Here is an 11,725-nt window from a genome sequence, read left to right on the forward strand (position 1 = left end):
TGATTGGTCAGAAGGTTTTGTCGCCAAAATTCAAACGCATTTGCAAGTGGCGCTTTTTCCCTGAAATTCACAAAGCATTGTGTTGCCGCTTAAATGCTTGTGCTGCGACCAGGACGAGTTTATAACGACATATGAGGACTATAGAAAACTGATTTATCTTTTAGAGGTAAGAAACGACCATTTTAATGTTATATTTTTGCAGTTTCGTCAGACTATAAGCGTTTAAAGAGGATTTTAAACAAATAGTTACTAGATGTCCGGCCATTTTAGCCTTCCCTCTATGTGCTGCTCTCATATTTGTGTTTAGTATTGTTATTTTGTTAAATTTAATTTAACTATTTGTACCTTAGAAGGTATTCCAACAAGTGTAATGAGCATTTTTCGTGTAATAATGTAAATTGGAAGTTGTCCTAAAGATATAATGTGCCCTCAGTAGTGTGCATCGTGAGGAGCCACGTCAGGAATGCGTTCTTAGGCGCGCAAAATTAAAATTGCAAATAAATCGCCTAAAAATAAACGCGCCCGCCTGTATAACATCCGAACACTTTAAATAATAGCCAATAAAATGATGTATTTTAACGTGTATTACTATTTTAATACTAAGAATGCAATGCTTAAAACGGAAGATCAAGCTAATGTGCTTTCATTTGAGCCTAAAAAAAGGGAGGGGGGTGTTTTGTGTTTCTATATTACTATGTTATGCAATTCCTTTATATAAACGCTTTGGACACAACATATCAAGATAATCCGTAACGGAGTTCCAATATACACTGTATTTTTGTGTTTTGCAATGCAAATATCTGAGCTTCTTAAGTCAATGTGATATTAAGTCATGTTTTCTGAGAAAATCAAGTTAGTTTTTGCTGAAAACAAGAAATATCTGCCAGTAGGGTTAGAAAAATGAACTTAATTCAAATGGGAAATGGCATATATTGGCATATTTTCTTGTTTTCAGCAAAAACTCACTTTATTTTGATAACTTAATATACCTTAGGTTATTTGGCATCTCAAGTAAATGTATCTTAATTTTAAAGGGTTAGTTCACCCAAAAATGAAAATTCTGTCACTTATTATTCACCCATTCACACCTGTAAGACCTTCGTTCATCCTCAGAACACAAATTAAGATATTTTTGATGAAATTCGATGGATCAGTGAGATCTAAGCAATGACATTTCCTTTCTCAAGATCCATTAATGCACTAAAACATATTTAAATCAGTTCATGTGAGTACAGTGGTTCAATATTAATATTATAAAGCCACGAGAATATTTTTGGTGCGCCAAAAAACCCCAAAATGACGACTTATGTAGTGATGGCCGATTTCAAAACACTGCTTCAGGAAGCTTTGGAGCGTTATGAATCAGCATGTCGAATCAGCGGTTCAGAGCACCAAAGTCACGTGATTTCAGCAGTTTGGCGGTTTAACGCGCGATCTGAATCATGATTCGACACAAAAGATTCATAACACTCCGAAGCTTCCTGAAGCAGTGTTTTGAAATCGGCCATTACTATGCAAGTCGTTATTTTGTTTTTTTGGCGCACAAAAATATTTTCATCGCTTTATAATATTAATATTGAACCACTGTACTCACGTGAACTGATTTAAATATGTTTTTAGTACATTAATGGATCTTGAGAGAGGAAATGTCATTGCTGGCTATGCAGGCCTCACTGAGCTTTTATGAAACTAGTAGTTTGGCTAATATGGAGTTCTCAAATGTTCAAATTAGTGGGTTAGTAACGACTTTTTGTGTACTAAACTTTCTTATTTCTCATTTTCCTAGTTTGCTGTCTGGATCAGCCTCAATATGAAGTGTCCAAGCTACAGTGACGATTGTACTGTTTTATGCCACATGGAGAAAGCTGAAACGGACCTCGGTGAGATGAAGGGCCGCACGGTTTCGCCACGGAAAACGGCCGCCCCACGCTCGCCGGCGGCAGTCAACGTCTCCACCCCTCTGGAGACCCGGAGCAAAGGCCCCCACAATAAAGAGAACTACCAGAACAAGCGTCACTCTCTGGAGGTGGCGTCGGACGACGAGGTGATTCTCAGCGGTAATGACAGCGGATACCTTTCCCTCCAAAACAGCCGGGTGGATCACGGGGACGTGGATGGCTTGGACTCATTGGAGAGGAGTGAAGAGAAATGTGTGTCCTCTCAATCCTTGGACACTGAGTGTCATTCTGCGCCCTGTCTGCCCGTGCTGAAGTTCCAGGAGGAGGCGTGCCGAGAACTGGCCAAGAGCTTCAAAAAGAGCAAAAGTTACGACTGGACTGTCGTCGATAAGGTTGCTGAGAATTTCGGGCTGCATAATGTGATCGGAGGGAAGATGGGACTGCCATTTGTGGACATCCTTTGTGACCTGTTGAAGAAAGACATGAGGCACATTCTTGCTAGGATCTTGGGCCTGCTGGGAGATTGTGACTTAGTGAGGTAACGTCCTGTTTGGTTATTTTTCCTGTGATTTCCTGCTGTGGATCAGATTGACTGATTGTTTATTTGTTTGATCTGTTGCAGCTGTAAGAAAGTGAGCCGGACGTGGCGGAAAATCATTTGCCAGGATCACGAGGCCCTTCGGCGCTGCAAAGAAGCGGAAAGATCGCGACGGGTAAGAGACTTTAGGATTTACCCATGTGCCGTTTTATTAAAACTCTGACAGGATGCAAAGTTCATGGTATAGTTTAAGCTAAATTAGATTGATTCAGGTGCCAAACAAACTTAAGTTTGCAAAAAATAATGAATTACCTCAAGATAGTTTTTCATTTTCTTTTATTAAAGAATCACAACAAGAGACTTTGCTCCAAAAGTCCAAACAATTTGCCAAAAAAGTGGGAATGTTAAGTTTGAAAGCTGTTTTCCCACAAACTGCAGTTTCACTACCAAAAGTGGTCAAAAATAATCATGGAAAACTGAAATGAAATTGATCTACAAAAAAACATGAATATTTGTAGTTTAAACATGATTGTGTGCTTCATAATTGTTGTTTATCTTTCAGTTCTAATTGTGTGTTTTCTGCATCCAGGACTCTGGCCGGCCCGTGGGATCATTATCACGAGACTTCACCTTGAGCAGGGTGGTGTTCTCTTGCATGCAGGCCGTAGCCTCTACGCCCGTTCACAAAGCTGTCAAGAAGCCGCAGTGCCAGACGGGTGGAGCGCAAAACTCCTCCAAATCAAGTCGCTTCCAACAGTTTCAAGAGGTAAAAAAAAGTCCCCTAATAACACTAAATATGGATCCTTTTCACAGACTCTGTGATGCATTTTCATGGTAAACATCGTAGATTTAGCTTAAAGGATTAGTTCATCTTCAAATTAAAATTTCCTGATAATTTACTCACCCCCTCGAAATGAAATGAAGGTTTTTGAGGAAAACATTCCAGGATTTTTCTCCATATAGTGGACTTCACTGGGGTTCAACGGGTTGAAGGTCCAAATGTCAGTTTCAGTGCAGCTTCAAAGAGCTCTACATGATCCCAGACGAGGAATAAGAGTCTTATCTAGAGAAACCATCAGACATTTTCTAAAATACATATGTTTATGCTCTATAAACACACATGATTGCCTTTTGTAGGTGCTTCTGCTTTACGTATTCTTCAAAAAGCTTATGCTGTATGTCCTACGCCTTCCCTATTCTTCTTATGGAAAAAATGTAACTGCCGCTGCGTTCGTTCCGTAAGTAGAATAGGGAAGGCGTAGGACATGCAGCGCAAGCGTTTTGAAGAATATGGAAATGCGGTTTTGGTGGAAGCACTTGGAAGGCGATCATTTGTTTATACAAAGCATATACATTTACTTTACGATGGTTTCTCTAGATTAGACTTTTATTCCTCGTCTGGGATCATGTAGAGCTCTTTGAAGCTGCACTGAAACTGACATTTGGACCTTCAACCTGTTGAACCCCAGTGAAGTCCTCTATATGGAGAAAAATCCTGGAATGTTTTTCTCAACCTTCTGAAGAAAGAAAGACATGAACATCTTGGATGACATGGAGGAGAGTAAATTATCAGAATTTTCAAAGTGGATTAATCCTTTTAAAGGGATAGTTCACTCAAAAATGAAATTTTTTTTTTTTTTTTTTCTCTTGTAGTTTACAAAGATTATAACAATGTTGTTTCCAAAACCTTTTTTATAAATGTGTTTTCAGGCCCCCAAAATGCCATTATTGTGCAAATGAAGGGCCAAAATGCATAAAGTTTTGTTTTTCCACGTCATGTAAACGCCCCTTTTGAAAGTCATAGAACGTGGATTTTTCTTTTTCGTTTGCTACTGGAGTAAATTGGAACACAAATATTTGTAGTTTCAGTTTACCCAGCTATGATGACTTCCACTTCTAAGAACCTGGGATATGTGAAAAGTAGGGGTGTGACGAGATCTCGCGAGATTAAAATGTGACGTCTCGTCGAGGTGAAAAGCTGTGTGGAATTAGGATAGAATATGCCAGCACTACATTGGCATTACACCTCCACTGTCGTTTTGCTTTTTATAGAAATAAAAACCATTTCTTACTCAATGTAGAACTGAAATTGCATTCATGACAAGAAGAAAAATCTGGTCTCGTCTCTAAGCTACCGGTCTCGTCACACCCGTAGTGAAAAGGATCCAGTTGTCTCTCTACTGATGCATGACTTCAGTTGTGTGTTTGGCAGCTGATTTTAATGTCATTTTCTTCTCCTAGGCTGCCAGATCGCTGAAGCAGCACGAGTCTCTGCGAGCGTGCGTTTGCTGCGGCTCTCCGGCGCGGTTCGACGCTGACATGCAGCGGGCGGTGTGCACACGTGACAGCTGCGCTTTTGAATCCTGTACGTTGTGTCAGTCGGCGTTCCACAGCTCCTCCCCCTGCCGAAATACCGTCCGAGCGTTCTCCGCTTCCCAGAAAACGCTCATCGCCGGCTCGGCTCGCAGCAAAAGAAACGTCCGTCGCCTCTGAGCATCATGTTACAAGAACTTTTAAAGAACTGCCTTTAAATGTTTTGAAAAGACTTTTTAAAATATGAATGTTTTATCATCTTACTGAATGTGAAGTGAATTTGACCACGTTTGTGGTCGCTGCACAAGTGGAAAAAAACTACAATCATACTTTATGCCAAAAACAGAGACTTAAGGAGGTTGAACAGCCTATTCAGTATTGTAAATGATGTTTTATAAGATTTTATAAAAATTGTAAATGTTTTATGATGAAATGAGCCATTCCTGTCTGTCTTATCACAGAAAATGTACATATTTAAATGGTTGAATAAAGCCTTGTATATTTTTAAACTTTAGTGCTTTATTGACTGTCAGTGTAACTGAGCTCCTGTTTTTCTTCATAATTCAGGCTTGACTTGTTTGCTTATTTGTATAGTGACTATATTGAGAACCAAGTATTGCATACTTTGCAGTGTGCTACATGTCACATGACTTCATGTGCATGCTAAATTTAGTGTCCATAGTTGCAAATGATGCACTTATACACTAACTCAACCATGTAGTGTAAACTTTATAAGATTATTTAATTCAACATTGCGTTATGTAATTAAAACTGCGACGGTCGAGTGTGTGAATTCAGAAATGCAGTGAAAACAGTGTAAAGTATTTTCTACGTGAATATATATAGTAAAGTGTAATTTATTCCTGTGATCAAAGCTGAATTTTCAGCATCATTACTCCAGTCTTCAGTGTCACATGATCCTTCAGAAATCATTCTGATGTGCTTCCTTGCTGAAAGAAATCATTTAATCTTACTCAATTTTAGAATGATAGTGTACATGCATACAGTCTGCACCGGCAGCATATTAACCATTTTTGACATTATTGTGGTCCAGAAGCTCCAATAAACACATGTGAATTTCTTAATAACATCTATATTGAACTCATAAAGACGGCAAATATCCGATGTTTTAATTTGTGTCCAACAGGTCAATCAGTAGTTTTATGTTTGCTCTGATGAAGACACAAAATGGAGACCAGAGGCACTTGTTGTTGTTGTTGTTGTTTTGGGCTAGATGGCACCAGAGAGCTTTTCTATGGAGACCCTGTTGCTCCTGCGGTTTAATCTACAGTTTCACCACCTAAAATCAATGTACTTTATACTGTTATGTTTTTTTCGTAGTCCTTTGCAGCATCAAGGCTCTTAAATCAGGTCCAGATGAAGATCTCAGAGGTTTCCACAGGGTTTACCAATCACTCGCTGTCTAATGTGATTCACAGATAGAAAACAGACTAAACACAAAACACAATTACCTCACTACTTGCTGGAATCTCAATTAGTGTCTCCCCAGAGAAAATATCTCATTTACAGCAGAACAAATAAATAATGTGCCCACTTTTCTCATTTCCATTACATTTCAACCATGTCTGGACTCATAAAGGTGTGTATTTCTTGATACTAGATGATTATTATTTGTAATGCAATAATGCTGTTTCCTCACATGAGGAATAAGATATGTATATTTAACAAATTTAAACCATATAACATCCATATAAAACCTGTGAAGTCTGAATATTGTTTAAATGAGAGGATATAAACCGAATCACAGACAAATAAAGACCACGTCAATGTGTGATTGAAAGATAAGATTACACTGCATGCTTGAAGCAAATATACCATATAATTATAGAATTAAAAGTATAATTGATTTTTGGATTTCCTTCCACAGCACTGACATAAAATATTGAATAATACACATTTGTTTGCTCCCATGAAAATCATAAGCATACCTTTATATATATGAAACAAAATAAACATTATCCAAAATAAAATTAAATATAAAAAATGTAACTTATTTTATTTTAGCTTGTGACCAAGAAAACATTTCCCGTTTTCATGTAGTTTAACTTGAATTTTTAAATAAAAAATTATATGTATATATATATTATTAATATTATTTAAAAAAACTAAAAAATAATGACAAAAATATTACGAAAATTTTAACGAAAATTAAAATGAATAGAGAAAAAATGAAAATAAAAGCAAATTCAAAATATTAATAAAAATATAATAGTCTCTGTTATACTAAATAACACCATGGATGGTGTCAGATGGTAATACTATGGTACTTTGATACGGTATACCATGATACCATGTCAAAAAAACATGGTTATACTTATTAATGCGACAGATTTGACATTCACACAGGAATTGTCTTTTTAAAATCTCACAAACTGCAAAAGTTTTTGAGCCTTTAAATGTTATAAATGCTTTAATGTTTTATTGATCCTTTCTCTGCATTCAAATAATTCATAACCGTAAATAAATTCACTTTTTTCCATTAAAATATCATTTCTTCTCATTTGCACTTTCGTTTTGATGTTTTCCTGATTTTGGAATCCATTATGGCTCCATTGCTAATATTTTTGGCTCCTTTCTGATAAATTGCTGTTTTTCCTCATTTGTACGTCGATGTGGATAAAAGCATCTGCTAAATGAATGAATGCAAAAGTAAATCTTGACATAGAACCACCAGACAAGACGGGACCGGTTGTCTTTTCATTCTATATGCTGAAATATGAGTGGAGTTGATGATGCTGTCACTGTCCCAGAGACTCTTGTGACAAGCGACCATTTCCCATGATTCCCCTCAGCAAAGGCTGGATGTGCTTTTAAACAACACCCCGCTTTCCTTGTTACACTTATTCCTTCATCTGTGAACATGCACAGTTGCAGGCGCTGCATGCACAGACAAAAATATGAGCAATTCACTCTAAAAAAAATGCTTGGTTGTTTTAACCCAAATTTGGGTCAAATATGGACAAACCCACACTATAAAAAAAACTTGGGTTATTTTTTTCTACCCAAGTCATGGGTTGAGCCTTTTGGGTCATTTTAGGGGGTTATTTTTCCAGTGTTTGGGTAGTTTTTGATTTACCTAGCTCCTGGGTCAGACGTAACAACCCAGTGTTTGGGTAGATTTGTGTTACCCTGATCCTGGGTCAGACGTAACAACTCAGCGTTTGGGTAGTTTTTGTGTTACCCAGATCCTGGGTCAGACGTAACAACCCAGTGTTTGGATAGTTTTTGTGTTAATCAGATCCTGGGTCAGATGTAACAACCCAGTGTTTGGGTAGTTTTTGTGTTACCCAGCTCCTGGGTCAGACGTAACAACCTGGCGTTTGGGTAGTTTTTGTGTTACCCTGATCCTGGGTCAGACGTAACAACCCAGCGTTTGGGTAGTTTTTGTGTTACCCTGATCCTGGGTCAGATGTAACAACCCAGTGTTTCGGTAGTTTTTGTGTTACTCAGATCCTGGGTCAGGCGTAACAACCCAGTGTTTGGGTAGTTTTTGTGTTACCCAGCTCCTGGGTCAGACGTAACAACCTGGCGTTTGGGTAGTTTTTGTGTTACCCTGATCCTGGGTCAGACGTAACAACCCAGTGTTTCGGTAGTTTTTGTGTTACTCAGATCCTGGGTCAGGCGTAACAACCCAGCGTTTGGGTAGTTTTTGTGTTACCCTGATCTTGGGTCAGATGTAACAACCCAGTGTTTCGGTAGTTTTTGTGTTACTCAGATCCTGGGTCAGGCGTAACAACCCAGTGTTTGGGTAGTTTTTGTGTTACCTAGCTCCTGGGTCAGACGTAACAACCCAGTGTTTGGGTCGTTTTTGTGTTACCCAGCTCCTGGGTCAGACGTAACAACCTGGCGTTTGGGTAGTTTTTGTGTTACCCTGATCCTGGGTCAGACGTAACAACCCAGCGTTTGGGTAGTTTTTGTGTTACCCTGATCCTGGGTCAGGCGTAATAACCCAGCGTTTGGGTAGTTTTTGTGTTACCCTGATCCTGGGTCAGACGTAATAACCCAGCGTTTGGGTAGTTTTTGTGTTACCCTGATCCTGGGTCAGGCGTAACAACCCAGCGTTTGGGTAGTTTTTGTGTTACTCAGATCCTGGGTCAGGCGTAACAACCCAGTGTTTGGGTAGTTTTTGTGTTACTCTGATCCTGGGTCAGACGTAACAACCTGGCGTTTGGGTAGTTTTTGTGTTACTCAGATCCTGGGTCAGGCGTAACAACCCAGTGTTTGGGTAGTTTTTGTGTTACTCTGATCCTGGGTCAGACGTAACAACCCAGTGTTTGGGTAGTTTTTGTGTTACCCTGATCCTGGGTCAGGCGTAACAACCCAGCGTTTGGGTAGTTTTTGTGTTACTCAGATCCTGGGTCAGGCGTAACAACCCAGTGTTTGGGTAGTTTTTGTGTTACTCTGATCCTGGGTCAGATGTAACAACCCAGTGTTTCGGTAGTTTTTGTGTTACTCAGATCCTGGGTCAGGCGTAACAACCCAGTGTTTGGGTAGTTTTTGTGTTACCCAGCTCCTGGGTCAGACGTAACAACCTGGCGTTTGGGTAGTTTTTGTGTTACCCTGATCCTGGGTCAGACGTAACAACCCAGTGTTTGGGTAGTTTTTGTGTTACTCAGATCCTGGGTCAGGCGTAACAACCCAGCGTTTGGGTAGTTTTTGTGTTACCCTGATCTTGGGTCAGATGTAACAACCCAGTGTTTCGGTAGTTTTTGTGTTACTCAGATCCTGGGTCAGGCGTAACAACCCAGTGTTTGGGTAGTTTTTGTGTTACCTAGCTCCTGGGTCAGACGTAACAACCCAGTGTTTGGGTCGTTTTTGTGTTACCCAGCTCCTGGGTCAGACGTAACAACCTGGCGTTTGGGTAGTTTTTGTGTTACCCTGATCCTGGGTCAGACGTAACAACCCAGCGTTTGGGTAGTTTTTGTGTTACCCTGATCCTGGGTCAGGCGTAATAACCCAGCGTTTGGGTAGTTTTTGTGTTACCCTGATCCTGGGTCAGACGTAATAACCCAGCGTTTGGGTAGTTTTTGTGTTACCCTGATCCTGGGTCAGGCGTAACAACCCAGCGTTTGGGTAGTTTTTGTGTTACTCAGATCCTGGGTCAGGCGTAACAACCCAGTGTTTGGGTAGTTTTTGTGTTACTCTGATCCTGGGTCAGACGTAACAACCTGGCGTTTGGGTAGTTTTTGTGTTACCCTGATCCTGGGTCAGACGTAACAACCCAGCGTTTGGGTAGTTTTTGTGTTACCCTGATCCTGGGTCAGGCGTAATAACCCAGCGTTTGGGTAGTTTTTGTGTTACCCTGATCCTGGGTCAGACGTAACAACCCAGCGTTTGGGTAGTTTTTGTGTTACTCTGATCCTGGGTCAGACGTAACAACCTGGCGTTTGGGTAGTTTTTGTGTTACCCTGATCCTGGGTCAGACGTAACAACCCAGCGTTTGGGTAGTTTTTGTGTTACCCTGATCCTGGGTCAGGCGTAATAACCCAGCGTTTGGGTAGTTTTTGTGTTACCCTGATCCTGGGTCAGACGTAATAACCCAGCGTTTGGGTAGTTTTTGTGTTACCCTGATCCTGGGTCAGGCGTAACAACCCAGCGTTTGGGTAGTTTTTGTGTTACTCAGATCCTGGGTCAGGCGTAATAACCCAGTGTTTGGGTAGTTTTTGTGTTACTCTGATCCTGGGTCAGACGTAACAACCTGGCGTTTGGGTAGTTTTTGTGTTACCCTGATCCTGGGTCAGACGTAACAACCCAGCGTTTGGGTAGTTTTTGTGTTACCCTGATCCTGGGTCAGGCGTAATAACCCAGCGTTTGGGTAGTTTTTGTGTTACCCTGATCCTGGGTCAGACGTAACAACCCAGCGTTTGGGTAGTTTTTGTGTTACTCTGATCCTGGGTCAGACGTAACAACCCAGCGTTTGGGTAGTTTTTGTGTTACCCTGATCCTGGGTCAGGCGTAATAACCCAGCATTTGGGTAGTTTTTGTGTTACCCTGATCCTGGGTCAGACGTAACAACCCAGCGTTTGGGTAGTTTTTGTGTTACTCTGATCCTGGGTCAGACGTAACAACCCAGCGTTTAGGTAGTTTTTGTGTTACTCAGATCCTGGGTCAGATGTAACAACCCAGCGTTTAGGTAGTTTTTGTGTTACTCAGATCCTGGGTCAGACGTAACAACCCGGTGTTTGGGTAGTTTTTGTGTTACCCAGACCCTGGCTCAGACGTAACAACCCAGTGTTTGGGTAGATTTGTGTTACCCTGATCCTGGGTCAGACGTAACAACCCAGTGTTTGGATAGTTTTTGTGTTAATCAGATCCTGGGTCAGATGTAACAACCCAGTGTTTGGGTAGTTTTTGTGTTACTCAGATCCTGGGTCAGATGTAACAACCCAGTGTTTCGGTAGTTTTTGTGTTACCCAGATCCTGGGTCAGGCGTAACAACCCAGTGTTTGGATAGTTTTTGTGTTAATCAGATCCTGGGTCAGATGTAACAACCCAGTGTTTGGGTAGTTTTTGTGTTACTCAGATCCTGGGTCAGATGTAACAACCCAGTGTTTTTCGGTAGTTTTTGTGTTACTCAGATTCTGGGTCAGACGTAACAACCCAGCGTTTGGGTAGTTTTTGTGTTACCCTGATCCTGGGTCATATGTAACAACCCAGTGTTTCGGTAGTTTTTGTGTTACTCAGATCCTGGGTCAGGCGTAACAACCCAGTGTTTGGGTAGTTTTTGTGTTACCTAGCTCCTGGGTCAGACGTAACAACCCAGTGTTTGGGTCGTTTTTGTGTTACCCAGCTCCTGGGTCAGACGTAACAACCCAGCGTTTGGGTCGTTTTTGTGTTACCCTGATCCTGGGTCAGACGTAACAACCCAGTGTTTGGGTAGTTTTTGTGTTACCCTGATCCTGGGTCAGACGTAACAACCCAGCGTTTGGGTAGTTTTTGTGTTACCCTGATCCTG

At 40.7% G+C, this 11,725-nt stretch overlaps 1 protein-coding gene across 1 annotated transcript; it reads left to right on the top strand.

Moving 5' to 3' along the window:
* Positions 1-5,258, top strand: fbxo5 (F-box protein 5). Its single transcript, XM_048203878.1, has 5 exons — positions 1-166; positions 1,787-2,436; positions 2,521-2,611; positions 3,026-3,202; positions 4,678-5,258. Exons 2-5 carry the CDS (start codon positions 1,811-1,813, stop codon positions 4,927-4,929), a joined length of 1,146 nt encoding a protein of 381 aa, XP_048059835.1. The 5' UTR covers positions 1-166; positions 1,787-1,810; the 3' UTR covers positions 4,930-5,258.
* Positions 5,259-11,725: the final 6,467 nt, after the last annotated feature.

This window comes from Megalobrama amblycephala, linkage group LG10 (genome assembly GCF_018812025.1).
Source record: "Megalobrama amblycephala isolate DHTTF-2021 linkage group LG10, ASM1881202v1, whole genome shotgun sequence".
Taxonomy (NCBI): domain Eukaryota; kingdom Metazoa; phylum Chordata; class Actinopteri; order Cypriniformes; family Xenocyprididae; genus Megalobrama; species Megalobrama amblycephala.

What these genes read in the sequence shown, in the direction of transcription:
- fbxo5 (XM_048203878.1), top strand. Translation starts at nt 1,811, where the DNA reads ATGAAGTGTCCAAGCTACAGTGACGATTGTACTGTTTTATGCCACATG. An exon ending in AAGCGGAAAGATCGCGACGG is followed by an intron (nt 2,612 to 3,025) that starts GTAAGAGACTTT and finishes TTCTGCATCCAG; the next exon opens with GACTCTGGCCGGCCCGTGGG. An exon ending in GCTTCCAACAGTTTCAAGAG is followed by an intron (nt 3,203 to 4,677) that starts GTAAAAAAAAGT and finishes TTCTTCTCCTAG; the next exon opens with GCTGCCAGATCGCTGAAGCA.